The sequence below is a fragment of the Phymastichus coffea genome, unplaced genomic scaffold (assembly GCF_024137745.1).
Source record: "Phymastichus coffea isolate CEN01 unplaced genomic scaffold, Cenicafe_Pcof_1.1 PCOF00083, whole genome shotgun sequence".
Taxonomy (NCBI): domain Eukaryota; kingdom Metazoa; phylum Arthropoda; class Insecta; order Hymenoptera; family Eulophidae; genus Phymastichus; species Phymastichus coffea.
Window position 1 is genome coordinate 387,730 of NW_026706894.1, and position 16,848 is coordinate 404,577.

Consider the following 16,848-nt stretch of genomic DNA (forward strand, 5'->3'; position numbering starts at 1 on the left):
TGGCGCCTGATAGATTGCACGTGTCTTGGCCGTAAGCTATGAAGTAGTAAATTTTGAGCTCTGTTCTCGCCTCGCGCCCTTTGGATCCCCGTTAACCGTTAATTTGTCGGGCAGAGCAATTCGTCAAGAAAGTAATGGCGTTTATTCGACGCGTTTACAAGCCGACGAATTTATTAAAACGAATGCAAGAATATCTGTAGCTTTGGCAGATTTTCAACAAAGAACAATCCAGTCTCGAGTTAGAAGTTAGAAAGCCATAAAGCGATAGTTTGAATTCAGCCGCTCATAAAGCAAGCTCCATTTGTTTTTCATTGCCAGATGATCGTGTACTTCGGCAACTTCTGCACCTCGTACCTCATGGCCTTCTGCATCTCGCTGTCGTTCGAGGCGCCGATAGTCAATCTGTTGAAATTAGCGCTGTCCCCGAAGAAGCGGCGGACGAGGTAAAAACCCTCGGCGTCTCTCTTTGCGAGCATTTGCCAGGCGGAGCAGCCGACGACGTCTCGTGAGTGTCTTGCTTGTTGCTGCTCCTCTTTCTTTCCCTCGGCGAAACTTTTTTAATTTTCTTTTCCCTTGCAGATAAAGCGCGGCGCGCTTCATTACACCACCGAGGGACAAGCGCGACGATCCGTCGTGTTTCGCTCAACGCAGTCTCCACGGTGTGATGGATCGAGAGAACGCGAGCGCCAACGAAAGCGTGCGACGGATACTCTGTTATGTTCAGATAAATAACTCGCTTTGTTCGCCGCACACCTGCAAACGTGGTTACCCGCGTTACCCGTGAAAAGAGATTTCGTGCCAGAGAAAATCCTAGTGCAAACAATTTTTCAGTGCGCCTTTTTTATTTCCTTTTTTGTAATATCGTCCGAGTGCACGCCTACGTCGCGAGCCGTTATGGCCTGCTGACAATTGAGCGCCAGCTCGACCCGTACTAGTTGTTCCGGAAATGAAAGTATCGTTTCCAACGAGTCACCGATACAGAAGAGTGCGCGAAACGCATACTTTGCGATAAATCTTACGTTTATTAAAATATTTGTCCAAGCTTTCTTCTAATATTATTGTACGATATAGTCATAACACTGTTTTGTTACCGTATACTTTACGCCTGTAGATATAACACGTTTCTTTTTTTTTACCAATTTAAGTCTTTACCGTTGAGTTGTATCATATAATCACATAGTTGATACGTACTTGTTCGTATGTGCGTGCTTTTATAGACTCGCTCGATTGTTCATTTTACAAATTGGAGCAGTCATCGAAAGTCGTTCAATCTCAATTATCCCGGGCTTTTGTACAGCGATGGAATAACATGAGTCTGCAAAAAAATGCCTCGTCTCTCTTTTTTTGTGCACGAGGGACCTAAAATAACCAATCGAACGCGTATCTATTAACTCGTATTTCTCCGGAATCCCCGGATAGCCGAGTAAAATGAAACCATCATTCGATTGGCTTTTTCTTTTTTATTTTCAAACGTTACAATCAAGTTTTCCAATAGAGCCTCGGTCGCACTCAAAACACAAATAAAAAGAAGATTTTTGATTGGCAATCCGGCTGGTTTTCATTGCTCAAATAAAAAACCTCGATCCATCCGAATCTCTGACGCGAATCGATTCGATAAATCACCGATAACTTTCGCTTGTTGCGTAATATATGCGCTACTGCAAACGAGAAATGTCGACTTGTGCAAGTTTTTCTTTCCACGTCAAATACTCAAATGAAAAATATGTCTAGCTGGCGGAAAAAAGATAGACGTCATACTCTTCAATTCCCCCGATATCTCATTACACAAGAAGACTCGGTCGACTTTCAAAAGTTGATGAAGTTTGCCTACGACCGAAGAGTCGTCGTATCTGAAAGAGAACGCCTAGAAGCGAGTTCAAGGAGCGCATTACGGGAGGATGTGCATGCATAAAATATCGCCGGCCGGCCGAAAGCAGAAGAAGTACGGGCGCGCACGCGTGTGTGTCCCGTGGCGCCCTGCAAAATTTATTGACACGGTGCTCGCCTTCGCCTTGATTGTTGATTCGGCAGTGGAGCTTTTATGCTCTCCTCTTCCGCTCGCGCGCATAAATCATGTGACGCCCACACGGAGTACATGCAAAACCACGTATCCTTCCGTGCCTCTCTGTTTTTTTGTTTTTCTTTTCTTTTTTGTTTTATCGGGGATAGTTGTACCACTTGTTCCACGCGCAATATGTACGTGTTTTTTTGGCTTAATTTCATCGACAGAGAGAGAGTCGGTTAGTCCGAGTGTTTGTGCGCCTCTAAGTAATCAATATAGGTTGCTGTTTTTTTTTCCTCTCTAGCGTGTAGCGGCGAAAGGTAGCGTGCTCGCAGCGACTGAATCGCAAATTTGACGAAGGTCAAGTAAGAGGAAAGTTTTTATCTGCAAAGTAAAGTGCAGCCGCGAAGAGCGAGAAGAAGCCTGCCTCGCTAGCGCTCGGCGAAGAAAGAAAGCAAGACAGACGGAGCGTATATATACAGCGGGCGGTGCAGCAGTGCGAAACTTTTTAATCTGCTCCCTCTCTCTCGTTCTGTGCCTGGGCGAGGCTTTATCCCAGTCTAGTGGGCAATGCCGGCTCGCGCGCAGTCTCCGCGAACAAAAGCCTCACCCTCGGAGCCTTCGTTGCGCTTTGACTCGGCCAGGGATATCGTCGCGATCATCTCGTCTCCGCCTGTGAAATCCCTTGGCCGTTGCTCGCACCGGCAATTAGCCAATTAATCGAGCAACGCGAGACAGAGAGCGCGAATACACCGTTGGTCAATCAGAGGTGGTGGCTGTGCGCGAGGGCGCTGCCGAAAGAGGTCGATCAAGGAAAAAATAGAGCTCGAGTGGTGGTTGCCCGCCTGCGATCGGTCAAGTTATAACGAGCAGCTTTAACTCGAGAATACACTTGTCCTCTCTTCTCGCCTTGTTATGTCGCGGAAAAAGTAGGATTAGGAGGTAGATAGAGAGAGAGAGAGAGAGAGAGAGAGAGAGAGAGAGAGACTCTTGAATCCCGAGCGAGATGGAAGCCAGTGATTTTTCAATATCCGATAAAATCGAGGCAGATAAGGAGCCGGAAAAGTCAGCTGAGCAGCCTATATAAAAGTCGGTCGGCGATCAGTCGTGCTTGGCATCCGGACTGCAGAATGTATAAACCTTCCAAGCTTCGCCCCATGCAAACAGGAAGAGGACGTAAAAGAAGCAGGGGGGAGGGGAGAAGATCTACTCGAGCGAATGTCTAGGGATCAAGTGTGCACGTCAGCTTGCTCCTTCCCGCGTTGTACTTAACGTCCAACTAACATGCATGTTCCCTGTTGTTAAAGCGCGACAAATGCCCTTCGAACCTACGTTTTGCAAGGCCTACTAATTTTCCGTCTGTGACCGCGTGTCGTTTAGTAACAGCGGCTCGTGCCGTTGTGACATTCGAATAAATTGAATTTTATCTATGCGTACGTATTGCGCTCGTACATAATCTCTCGCCAAAGCCCACTGACCCGTTTCGCCCTATTGCGCACGCAAATATTTAACTTGCGGTTATTATGCTTACGCTAAACATAATAACCGCTAGTCAAATGTTTGCGCGAAACAATCGATACAAAAGCCGAGGATGCAGCTGGATAGGCGCGCAACTTTCGCGTAAAATAAATTCATTGCTAGCGCAAGCATGCCGCGCCGAGCAGGAAGAGGCAGAGAGAAAAATTGAACATTAGGTGTTTACTTTCGACATCGCGCAAACTCGTCTACATAGACGGGTACACGCACACCTGTAAAGGCACACGCGCATGCCCGCGAGGATCTTTAGGCGCCGGCGAATTCGCGTGGTCTACTGCTTCTCTCCGATGATGTCTGGCAGTCGGCCGAGCGCCACCGCCACACGCGCACGTGCCTTTCGTCAACGCGAGACCGAACGCACGCGATACAACGAGAGAGGGAAACGCGGCGCACGCAGTGGGAAAAGTTTACCGCCGAGTATGCACGCACTGTGACGGGGACGTCCGAAAAGGGGATTTCACGAGCGCGGAGTGCGCGCGGGCAAGAAGAGAGTAGCCGTCGACCAAGCCAAGAGAAATATGACGAAGCGCCGGGAATAAGGAAAAAAACGATAAATAAAACGAAAAGCGAAGCCCGAAAGAGGTAATGTTTGACGTTGCAAGGATTATGTATATCTGTACGCATCGTGCCACGTGGTTCGTGCACGTGACGGCAGGTCCGCGAGGCTATTAATAGAGCGCGAAAGTTGCATGTGCCGTGAGACGGGCGTGCAAGCTTGCCGAACCCCCTCCTCCCGCCGCGGCCCTCGATCAGCCCTGCTCGCGGTAAATCCCATTCCATTCGAGCGCCCGGCAGACTGCTGCTCGCCGTCCCTTTTGTGCTCGCAAGCTCTCACGTAATCTTGTGATTTCTAGCCGACGAACAATAGCCGTTGCGCGGCTTAATGGGCAGAAGGCCCGAGTCGCCTCCTCGAAGCGGAGGGCAAAACAGTGTCGCGGCTGACGCGCCAAACGTGGACAAGATTGCAGAATCGTTCGTTAGCTCCGTTAATTAGATCAGCCGAAGCTTTAAAAGCCGCGCGGCGACGCGTGCCATTCGCGCTTCGCGCGAGCTGTTTTGTTTCCGCGAATGCAGCTCGCGCGCGCCTCCCCCACCCGGCCACCCGGCCACCCGGCCACCCGGCCACCCGGCCACCCGTCACTGCCCGTTTTCCTTTTGTTTTTCGCGCGCGGTAATTAAGGAATAAAAACGAATTCGAATTCAGCGAACGCGCCGCCACGGCGCTCCCTTTATTTATTTATTTATTTTTTTTTTCCTTTTTAATGGAGCGCTCCGAGCAAACAACCACGGTGGTACGAAGTAATCTTCGCATGATACTTGGCACTGTATTCGCGACGACGACGACCACAGACTGGCGGATGTTTACTGTTGCATGCGGTTTTCGCTGGGGAAATATCTCGCGTGCAAGGGAACGTCATTTCGAACGCGAGACCTGTTTTATGCCGCTTTCGCGGTGGCCATACACGCAATCTTTTCATTTTGGCTGGCTGGCTGGCTGCGCGGCAAGGAGAGAATCCCCTTTCGCACTTCATTGGAAACGTGATTTACAATAGTTATCACTCCGTCGGATATACAGTTTCAGGGCTGCACGCGTTATAAGTGGATCGTCGAGTGAGCGCGCTCCACGGCCAGATTGAGTAGCGAGCTCTTGTAATTATAATCGATAAAACTCGGCTTAATTATCCTAATTGTGCGGCTATTTACCAATTGAACGAACTCGCATTTTCGCAATTTTCAATGGAGCCTTCGAGTGTATACACTTGGAACTGCAATGGAAAGCATTCGCCGTTTCAAGTATTTCCGATGCAGAACTTGGACAATTCTGCCTCAAGTTTGCCGAGTTCTATATAAAAGTTGCGTCGAAAGTCGGCTACTCGAGGAAAAAGAGTCGAGTACGAAGCAGAAGCGCTCGCGACAAATCTAGTAGGGCATTATCGACGGACGATAGATGCGATAACGCGGAGGCCAGTCCAAAAGTAAGATGCGCGTAGGGAAAGAGAGCAAGCAATATCCGGAAAGCAGCGGATCGCACGATAGCCCTGATAGTGGGCTTCCCGTGGCGAGCCGAACCGTAAGAGAGAGAACTGGTGGGCTCCTCCAACTTATTTTCGACTCTCCCTCTGTCTGCTGCTAAAGCCAAATCGCGGCAGTAGCTCTCCTGTATTCTCGTCACGCGATAACTTGGCGTCGACCGGAGCGCGAACCATTCCGAGCCGAAATTCGGCCTGATTCGAACTTTAATCGCGGTGGCCGTGAACGTTAACGCCGGGCGGCGCTGTGCCAATCGAATTACTCGACTGTTAAGGCGCGCGTTATTCCGCTCGCCGGCGGCTCGCGATAAATATTACAGGTGGTCGCGCGCGCAGATAAGCGTCCAGTGAAGCGTCCTTTTTCGCAGGCGAGGCATGAATATTAAGTTCGCTCTCTCTCTCTCTCTCTCTCTCTCGAAATTTAGCCCCGCCTCGTGGAGAAACCCACACGCGGACCAAAGTTAACGGCCGAAACTCTCGTTAGCGTGCAAAATCCATCGACGGCCCGGAACAACGAGACTCGCACTAACGAGACTTGCAAAATAAACCTTGCCGCGTTTCGTCGCGCGATCTTGGCTATTTTGCCCGTGAACGCTTCAACTTTTCGATAAGTGCACGAATTCCAATTGCGAGCGAGCTTCTCGGTTCGCTTGCAAGTTTGTTTCGGTTTCGGGCGCGTGGCGTCGTCGCGGCGCGCGCGAATGAGTTATACGAAGATCCGCCGAAAATACAGTGGGTCCGTAAAAAGTAAACAAGGCTATTCGCGGCTGGCAACTTTGAAAGTTAGGTGCCGAACCACCCGCGTTATTAGCCGGGCCGACTACAAATGAACCTGGAAACTGGCTGGGCTGGGCGCAACTTCTCCTCCCGACTGCCAATGATGCATCTGCGCGAAAATCAGGGCAGCCCAGCGAGGCTTATTCAATTTTCGGCCAGCTATATCAGAATTTCCATACGTATACGTATAAGGCGCGCTGCGGCAGGTCGACCGTTAGTTTTTAACGAACCGATCAGTGCTCGGCTTATTGAGTTTACCTTTGCACCGAGTTACGGCTGCCACGGATTGATTCTATTTTACCCTCGAGTTCCCCATTAAAACTTTGTCGAAACTCGGAGGGAAGGGACGACGCACGTAAATGTTTTGGCTAAATAATTGCGATTGCAGTTAATGCCGAAAATGTTGGCGCGAAAACTTGGCAGTCCACGGTGGCTGCCAAGTTTGCTCGTTTGACTTTTAGCACGCAACGTTTGCCTGCGCATTCTCCACACGGAACGCATCTAATTGTTACGATATGCACTTTATGCTGCAGTTGGATTATTCGGAACTTATTGTGCTGCCGCTGGCTACGACGATAAGTCAATAAGTGTCTGCGTAATCGACGTGAACCAGGCGTTAAAACTTCAGGAGATTCATTGAAAAATTCATACAGTTGATAGAGCGATGCACGACGTCGAGGCCCTAAAAGTTTTTGCGGTGCTCGTTGCCACATCACGTGAATTTCGAGTACTCGTGTCGCCGTCATCGGTCCAAAGTTATCTAATAATCAATTCCGAGTACGCGCGTCCACAGCAGCAGTCGTAAAATCCCAGCTCGAACTCGTTCTCGGCGCGTTCCAAAATTAATTTGCACGAAACTCGATTAACAATCCCGAGAGTAAGTCAATTATACAGGCGATTCGCGTTTAGCGTGAAAAATAACGAGTCCGCCATGGGGGGGGGGGGGGGGGGGAGCCACACACACACGGTTGAAGCGGCATACGTAATTCAGTCTCGCGAGCCCGCAAGCGCGTCGTAATAATTCGCAGAGTAGGTGGCGATGCTTGAATTGAAAAGCACGAGCGCGCGCGCGGTCGAGGCAGTTTTTTTCGGTGTCGCCGTCGGCAGTGAGAAAAACAGCTCGTTACGCTATCGAGGAATACGCTACTGGGTTTACCCATTTGTACTTCGGCGCGTAAAGGGCTGACGTTGCGTCCTTGGCGAGGAGGGCGAGGCGCATCGCACAGGCGCGAGCTACTTAGTAGGAAGGCACACGGTCGCACCACTATAGGCGCACTGTGGGCTCTTTATCAGCTGCCTGGCTTTTCCGCACTCGTAGCTCCGATTTATATTGGCTCTTTCGCCTGCGCCCACGCAACCGATGAAAAATAGTCGTCGTCGTCGTCGACGTTGTTGTTGCCGCTGCTGCTGCTGCTGCTGCTGCTGCTGCCGCCGCCGTCGTTGTTGTTTTTTTCTTCGAGGAGGGAGTCGACTTCGCAAATGGCCTCGTTCGTTATTTGCTCACTCGTGTACATCCGCCAAACGACCACGCCGCGCTCGAGCACCTGATTGATTGGGATGCGGGGTTAAGCGCCCGGAAAAATTCATCTTCGAGCAGATGTGCGATCTCGGGCTTGAGCGAGATAAAACTTGAAAACAGCGATAGCAAGAGTTACCGTGGCACCGGTCAGACTTTCTTCGCGGACACGTTTGCTTTTTTTACGAGCGCTCGTACCTCGGCCCGCTATTCGATATGATCTGCTATTTGCGACGCTCGGACAGATATCAGTGGCCCACGCGACGGGAAGCCAAATTAATAACCGACCAATCTCATTTCATTCGCGGAGGCTCGTTTACGATTACAAGCCGAGACAATTGAAGCATCTTTCGCGTGGCCTTCGTTAATAGCGACCAGTCCAATTTCCATCGTCTACGTAATTCCGCAAACGCGACTCTACAGTGAGCTGAGCATTAATGGAGTGCCAAAGTGAAAACACACAGCGTTTGAGAGGCTGAGATCTTGTTCGTGGATTCGGCGAAAGTGAGCATTGACTCGAAAAAAATGGACCCAAAAACGTCGCTTGTTTTCTTTCGTTGTCAAACGAGAGAAGAGAAGAAACAGAGACCGTCCAGGACAGCTGGGTAAATTACATTATTCGCTGGAGCTCGCGAGTTAATCCAATTCGGTTGACTGCATCTTGGCGTAGCTTGGGACGAGGCGAATTCAGTCGCATTATGGCGCAATTAAATGTTCAAATTCAAATGCGTGCGAGTGCCCATTAAAGATTGCCGGATCAATTAGTCCCTCGAGCCGAGAAGTGCGAGGCAAAATCGATATTTCTCTCTCTCTCTCTCTATTGTTATCGTTGCACTCCAAACGAAAGAACAGAGACACAATCCTTATTAGGACATGGTTTCCAGTGTTATTCTTATATTTCGCGAGTTTGTTTTGTTATCGCGAAAAATCGAGTGGGAGACGACGAAGCTAATTGAAATTGCTGCATACAAGCTCTCAATGGGTTCCGCAGTGTATCAGCTGCTACCAAAACTATGCCCCCTCCTCTCTTTCGTTGTCTCTCGCTGGGATATCGCGAAGCGTTGCTTTTTTATCGAAAAGGTAACTGGTTGGCGCTACATTGTCGTCGCGACTAATGAAGTCGATCTCGGCTTGCAACGCGCGCATCGCCGTAGCTTGGTGTCACTTTTGTGCCTCCGACTTTTGTCGGGACAAAAATGGGGAAGAGAGAGGGAGAGAGGAAACCGCGGCAACGCTATCCTGACGAAGGACGAGACGACGGATGAATCTCATTAAAATAACTCGTCTCGGAGCGATGATTATATTAAACTCGCTGACGAGGCATAAATATCTTGGACGTTTCTTTGTATTCTCGTTCTCTTGGTAATTAACGGCGCTTGCAGACGTATGAAAAAAATAAACTTTTACGAAATTGCCTAGTTAGAATAGATATCGGATGCTATATCGAGATTTATTGATGAATTTTTTTATTATTTCAACAGGCCACGCGACCCACGTTGAGCTTTAGTTTCGAAACATTTTCATCTGTCTCTCTCTCTCTCGCGTGCGCGATCGATGCATGTACCGTGCAGGTTAATCCCGAACTCTCCACCCGAGAATTTTTTTTTCGCGTGCTCTCCTTTCAACGAAAAATATCGCGTCGCCCGCTGTCTATTTAGATTTTCGGAAGCGCTACTGACTTTTGCGCGCTGTATTTTACTTGCATGAAAGGCCTCACATCAGGAAATATTTGTCGCTGTGAGAGGATCTCCGGCACGGCCATTCCGTGGAAGATGTAAATCTTGACCTTCGGCAGACGGGCAGTACTTAGAAACAAAAAAAACAAAAAAACGCGCTGACATTTGTGCGGGAAATCAAGATCGGTTTGCTTTCACGTGGAAATCGCCTCTCCTCTGCACTCGAACCGATAAATACGTGTGCTATCGTTCGCGTGTCCTCGCTCGCTCGCGTCCTCTCGAGTAAGATTAATGCCCGGTATCCTTGTTAAAGATGAGAGTCTCCTCTCTCTCTCGCTCTCAACCTAATTGATTCAGGTTCAATTTCAGATTTCTTATAGATATCCCTCTTCTCTCGCGGTTACCCCAAGAACACTTATTGGCCCATTTTCTCATTTTCTCTCTCTTCCTGCCTTATCCCAAGGGCTACCGGTGCAGCTGCTGCCGCCGCGCAACGTGCATCCTTCCAGCTATGCTAAAAGGCTTTTTATATTCAGATTCTTCGCAAGCTAAATATTTACGGAGAGATAACGGCTTCTCCTCTGTTTATTCCAAGAAATATCAAGTCACGAAGTCTGCGACCTCATTCCCGCGCGATGAAAAAAAATGTCGTCGCAATTAAAAAAGCTCGTGGCCGCGCGGCGCTATTACATGTAATTTCATCGGGCGCGGGATAACGAACTTTCTTGGTCGAGAGTTCAAGTGGCGCGCGACGCGCACTTCTGCCGGAGCAAATCGTGGCGTCGCGCGTACTTCAACGGGACGCGGGAGTGCGCGCGAAGCCCTCGAGCCGCTACCGAGGCGGCGAGCGCGAGTTGTGCCCGGATAGTGGCCGACGATCGGAAATATCAATGGGATCGTGCTCCGTTTGCATCGGCATGCAGATTGCTGCGCGCTCGACGAACCTCGATTATTGACGATCGCCGTGACGCTAATCTCGTGCGTGGGAGCGAGGGCAATCGATCGGCGATCGGCAGTGCGTGGCCGACATGCCGACATCCGTTGTGTTGTGCGCGCGCCCTCGTTGACATTGAAAAGAAAGGTCGCTACGATTTGCTTGATTGGCAAATCGACGGGTGGAAAACAGTCCGCCTTGCGGTTGTGCTCCATTGAATAAGAAATGACTGGTGCGCGACACAGTTTCAGCGGAAAAAGCCAGCGAATACGTCCGCATCGGGATTCATACGGGCACTTTTTTTTCTCGCGCACGTGGATCGTCGAAGGCAAGTTTTCGTGCGCCGCGAGAGCAGCAGCCGGCAGCGCGTACGGATACGTTTCGCGGAGGCGGGCAAATATTTCGGCCTCGTTCTTGAGCTCGGATAATCGATACACCGTGGCAGGGAGGCCGAGAGGGAGAGATGCCATTGCACGCGGCCGTAACACGAGTGACAGACGAAAAACGAATCACAGCTTTGCGCGGCGAGGAGCGAAGCCCAAGAAAAATCTTCATCAGCTTGATGGATGGGCTTAAATTAATTGCCGATGTAATTCTCCACCGGCTCCATTTCCTCCCTCCGCGCGGATGGAATTTCATGATGGATGAGTATTTGCCCTCCCCCGATATAATCGCAGCGCTGCATATCAGCCGCCTGGCGAGGCTCTATTTTTGTCCTCGCACGCGCGCAGACGGAGCGAGATTGCGCGTATCCTTCGGGACGTCATCTTTCGCCGCGCGTATTCCAACAGTCGCCTCGGAGGGTGCCTATTATTTCGCTCTTTCTTTTGGTGCCTCGTCCCGTCGCTCGAAACGTGCTTCGTTCCCGGATATCGAACCGGGCTGTGCTGCCGAGGTGGTGCTGCGACCGACGGCCAGAGAAATTCGACGAGTGAAATAGCCCCGTCGCCGTAGCTCGTCGCGCGCCGACAGCCTGCCAATTGGAACTCCGGTATACGTAAGAACACAGGGCAGCATTTGATATTGCGCGCCGCGCCGCACCGAGCAGCCCTCCTCATTTGGCTGGCAAAGCAGGCACGTAGACGTCTTCATATTATCCGTCGTCGTCGCGCGCAAGGCGCCCGTCTCGCAAAGGCGCGGTGAAAGGCAGGCCGACGATCGCAGCAATTTAATCGAGTCTGTGCCGCCTCGCGGAGAGTTCATTCATCGCGGGCCGCTGGGCAAATCAACTTTCAGCTGCGAAAATCTTGAAGCGAACCGCGGCTAAACGCTGTAAGACGGCACCTATAACTGTTGGCGCAGCACCGACGTCTGGCTCTTTCAGCGGACTAACAGGCTTCCGAGACGGCGTGTTTTCAATTAAATCAAGCCGAAGGACAGCGAGTGCCTCACCGGCAGAGAGATTCTCATTTAATTTCGCAGTACTCGCAAAGCCCATAAATTGCAAGCTCCTCGACGCGAAGCTTTAAGTGTAGACTGCCGCCATTGAAAATTATCAATTGCGGTCGAGAGAGACAGCTTTGTCGACGGCAAAGCTCGCGAGCTTTCGCTGCGCGAGAAACATCGTTGCAGCTCGACTACGAGGAACGTGACAATTCCGACGCCGACCAGATAAATAAGTACAGATAGCAGCGACGCTGCACGAAGCGAATAACAGACGGACTGACTCACGATTGCTGCTTCTTCCTTTTATTCTCCTCCTCCTCCTTCTCTTTTACTCGCCGTGTTCGAGGGTCATTCAATTTTCCTTCTCTTGTATTTTTTCTCTCAAATGTTGCAATTATCTACTATATAATCCGTATTACGGTACAAACGCGCAACTTTTATTATTTCTGCTCTTACTTTCTTTAACTGCTGTTTTCCGATTGCGATTCGGTGATAATTACGTGTGATTTCGCGGCATACTCACCGAATTATGCAAATTATTTAATCGTTAGTTCCATAATTATTTGGCACGCACTTGTATTGAACAACGCATGGCGTACTGCTGTAAATTATATTGTGCATGGTAAAAACCCGCAATTACGAGATGTTTGAAAGAAGTGTTCATTAACGAAGATTTTAACGATAAACAAGAGCAGCGCGTGATTCAATTACTTTCTTACTCGTTACTCACAAAGAAAAAGAAAAAAAACGAGCTAATGAACGGCATCGGGTTTTGACGTTTTTTCCTTCTTTTCATCGCTGCTTATAGTCGCTGAAGTGATTTCACGAGCTCTTAATGCCAAAGTCAAAAGAAGAGAGAAAAAACGAAAAAAAACAGCAAGAAAACGACACCGATGTGAGAAATCGATCGCCGGTTACCACGACGGCACAATTAAAAACCATTAATGCGAGCGAGTTCACGTAATAAAAGCAGAAAAGGTAAGAGGCGGCAAGGAAAGCGGCGGAGTTACTCCGCATCGTTTCTCTCTCTCTCTCTCTCTCTCTCTCTCTCTCTCTCTCTCTCTCTCTCGCTCTCTCGCTCTCTGCATCTCTCCATTTCCTATTTCTTCCGGCATAACCGTGTCTATCGGCGGCGACCTACATGCAGTTGGCTATGCGGACGTTCGCCGCTGCTGTCGATCCGCATGTATATGCATGTGTCCACGCCGCAGGACGCGCGTGACGCGTTCCATTACACAAAAGCTATCGGATAGGACTGTCGGCCGTTTTCTTCGTCGCGTTTTCAGAGAACACTCTTCCGAGCTGAAACATTCAGGAAGCGCGAGCTTTTGTCGAGTGGCGCGGCTCGGAAGTCGCGTATCCCTTATACGCGCGAGAGTGGGTTATATGAGATGTAGGCACTTTGTGGTGGCGGCGGCGGCGGCGGCTCCAGGCAATTTTAGGATGCAGGAATGCCGTCGTAAATCGCTGGGCTTGGATTTTTCAACGCGCACGCACACACACGCACATTTGCAAGGCTAATCGCGCAAAACGACCTGCCGTTTATAAATATTTATTCGCGACTATCCGGAATCCAGATTTTTTTTGTCCTCCAACGGGAGTAAGTGTCGAGTCGGCGCGTTAACGCTATAAATATTGATACGGGCGAACGTAAAGTGTAAACAGACGAAAGCTCCAACTAGATTCTAAGCTGCGCCGATAACGCGCGACGCGCGAAAGAAACTCACTCTACGTAATATCCGGGGGAATTGAAACTGCGCTGGCGAAATTGGCTGTGAAATATTGACGCCAGCGAGCTCGTCGAGCTGCGGGAAAAAAAGAGCTTAGCCAAGATTAGCCGTATGCATGAAAGCGCGATGCGCCTTTCAATTCCTCGGAAATTTTCAATTGCGACATGTTTACGCGAGTAGTAATTTCCTTTCAAATGGAAAATTCAACAAAGGTCAAAGAATTCTGATACGAAGCGCCGTGCGCGTAATATCAAGAGAGCAAGCGAGCGCCAGTCAAAGATCAATATAGCGATTTCTTCTGGCAGAGAGAAATTTCAAACGATATATATGTCGGTCGACGGCAGAAACATTGCGGAAATACGCGATTAATCGTCGCTCGCAAAAGAACCGTTGTCTCTTCCTTTTCTTCTCCGGGCGCTAATTATACCCACTCTGTCACGCGAATCTCGTAAACACCGCCATTTCCCGCGGGGCTTGCACAAGAAAATGAAATCGCCACATTGAAGCGCCACAAAGCTGAAACGACACAAGCGAGCTTCTCCGTCGAATGGGCTTGATGTCTTCTCAAACGCGTTCGCCAACTTGTGGAAGCTCGCGGGAGCGCGTATACTTACGGGCGCGAGCAACGGCAGCCGAGGGCATCGGTACTTTTGCAAACTCAGCCGAGTATGGCTGTATGTGTGTTTTCCATGCCACTGAGTCGTTAACATATCCATGCACTGCCGCCTCTCCCTCTCGCTAGTCTTTTTAATCTACTGATGAGCTACGATGCTTTAATTAAGGATCCCGACATTCCCATCTTGCCAGCCTTGTTGTTATTCAAATGCCAAGCGCGAGCGAGAGAGTGAGGGGTAGGGCGAGGGAAGCTAATTGAAAGCGAGAGCGAATACAAGCCACTGCGGTTTTTCATCGCGATTTCACGGACCTTCGCTCGTTGCAATCTCTTTTTCAGCCACTGGTTCCTCCAGCTTTTCCGACTGCATAAGCAAAGCCATTTCCTTCCTTTTTCTTTCCCGAGTCGTTTGAATTAATGGAAAAATAATAGCCTCGGTATTATTTCGAAGTTATGAAGACCGTTTGGGAGAACTATGAGCTGAAAGATATAATGGCTTTCGCTCGAAATGCTACAAAGTTTAAATTGCTATTGCTTGCTTTTTCTGCAACTAACTATTCTCGGAATGTCGAGCTGCTCCGCCACCGAAATTTCGTTATACGCCCTAAAATTAGTGCAGCGCCGTATCGAGTCGAGTCCGCCGCTCAACGCCACTTAATCAACTACATCTGTCACTCGCTGTGTTTACATTTCTTCCCAAAATACATTCGCGCGTCCGTTTCATGAAAATACTACACACGCTGTGGCGCGCCGAAAACCGACCATCATTGTTATTCCAACAATCATTTCTATTCTCGAGCTCCGGCGAGACGATAAATTCAGCTCGCAAATCACCCGAAAATTCGGCCGCCTGCGACTGCGGAATCGCGCCAGTGGAAGAAGTGCAGTATCTATTAAAGAAAAAAAAAAAAAAAAAAAAACAGAGAAAAAGAGTAGCAGCTCGGAAACGAGTTGGAAAAAAGGTATTATTGACGCTGACGTCGCTCGCCGATTGCAAAAAACTCGGCTAATGCGAAGGCCGAATCTCCGGGGAAATTCGCCTGCAGTACGGTGCGATGGAGTACAGGCAACGCGAGAACGATATCGATTCGATTAACAATTCCCGTTTTCAGCGTAAATTTGCACAGCATTCTAGGCGATGCACAATAATTCAGTTTGGCGCGCAACGCATCTTTTCTTACTCGCGTAAAAAGTCCCGTCGTAAATCCTCGAGTGAACGAGCGAGAAGGAGGGGGGGGGGGGGGGAGAAAAGGATCGCCGTGGCCTAATTAGTCGCAGAGTGCAAACGCGATTGTCCCTTGCGTGCAGTGAGATCCTACTACTTGTCGTTCGTCGTCTTCGCGCAAGCGAGCGATTTATCGTCGTTTGTTAAGCCTGGCAAAACAATAAGGAGTACTTCCGCCGCTACAGGTTATATATTTGTCGTCGATCTATCACGTCGATGAGAGAGTGAGAGAGAGTGAGAGACAATGTACACGCGTGTCTTTCTTCGGGCTCGAAAGACGCCACAGCTGGCATTAGAGACACCGCGCACTTGCCATTTCCCAAATTTCAGCGTGTGACGGCGCATCGTCACAGACGCGTCGGCTTCTCTCCCGTGCCGAGAAAAATCACGCGAGCATATCCCTCTGTTCTTTCGGCGGGAATTTACGAGCCGTATCTTCTCTCCCTTGCGCATTATTCCGCTACCCTCCGTAATAATAACTCAAGCTTGCGAGACGAAGGTGGCTCGTCCGTTGAAAAAAAGACGCACGCCTAGAAGAGAAAAGGAGCGCTGTAAGAAATTAACGCTGCGAGCAAAAGAAGCAAAGCACGTGGGATTTCCGAGATACTACGAATTTGAGAGTCAGCTTTTCCTTTAATAAAGCGAAAAAGGGAAAGCGGACGCTCGTTTGATAAACTTTGTGTAATTATCGGGCTTCTCGTTTTTCGAGTGTTTGCTGGAAGGGAGCTTCGTGCTATTAAGGCTAGTCCTTCTCTCTCTCTCTCTCTCTCTCTTCCTCTTTTGTAAAATATGCTTTTGAGAAGCTGCCTTATGCAAATGGATGCTAATTACTTACAATTAGGAGTGTCTCATACTACGGAAAAAAAAAAGTTTTTCAAGTTGCCTAGCAAAGGAAGGTTTCGATGAGCGCTACTCGGAGATTCGCGAAATATCTTTTTCTTTCGATCGACCGAAAATGTATATGTTTAAGCTGACTGACGAATAACCGTAAGATGAACGTTGTCCGAACGGTCTATTTGAAAAAGAAGCTAAGCATCGCAATACGTTCGCCAAGTTATTGATGTCGAGTCTTTCATTTGCGGAAATGCGGAAATGGATGTGAATGGAATAAAGAGAGCAAAGAAGCATAGACAAACAAAATTGACGGCAGTCTTTGAAACCGGGAATGACGAAGCAATAATCTTTGATCGCGAGCATTGGAAATGGCTGAGCGGAGAGGATGTCGTGTGATCAGCTCGGGTATGATACTGAATCGAAAGCTTATCCAAGTGGCCACGGAGAGGTCGGCCAAGGGAATCCGTTACGAATGACCCGCGAAGAAACGCCACAAAAGCTGCACAATATACACGTCAGGCGCCGCTCGAGCGTGTAGACGATGCCAATAGCAAGCTCGTGCAGTCGCGATTATTGCCGGGGCCTTCTT

The 16,848-nt window shown here is 49.3% G+C and overlaps 2 protein-coding genes across 3 annotated transcripts in view; both read left to right on the forward strand.

Moving 5' to 3' along the window:
• LOC131668723 (nose resistant to fluoxetine protein 6-like) overlaps nt 1-1,393 on the forward strand; it is a 45,064-nt gene extending 43,671 nt beyond the window's left edge. For both annotated transcript variants that reach the window (XM_058943117.1, XM_058943116.1), the window contains exons 12-13: nt 319-505; nt 580-1,393. In XM_058943117.1, the coding sequence (XP_058799100.1) occupies nt 319-447 (129 nt within the window). In that variant the 3' untranslated portion in view covers nt 448-505; nt 580-1,393. The remainder of the gene's footprint in view (nt 1-318; nt 506-579) is intronic.
• Nucleotides 1,394-3,855: 2,462 nt separating this feature from the next.
• Nucleotides 3,856-16,848, forward strand: part of LOC131668764 (uncharacterized) — a 28,459-nt gene continuing 15,466 nt past the window's right edge. The window contains exon 1 of the mRNA XM_058943184.1: nt 3,856-4,120. The gene's annotated coding sequence lies outside the window, so the exon portion shown is untranslated. The remainder of the gene's footprint in view (nt 4,121-16,848) is intronic.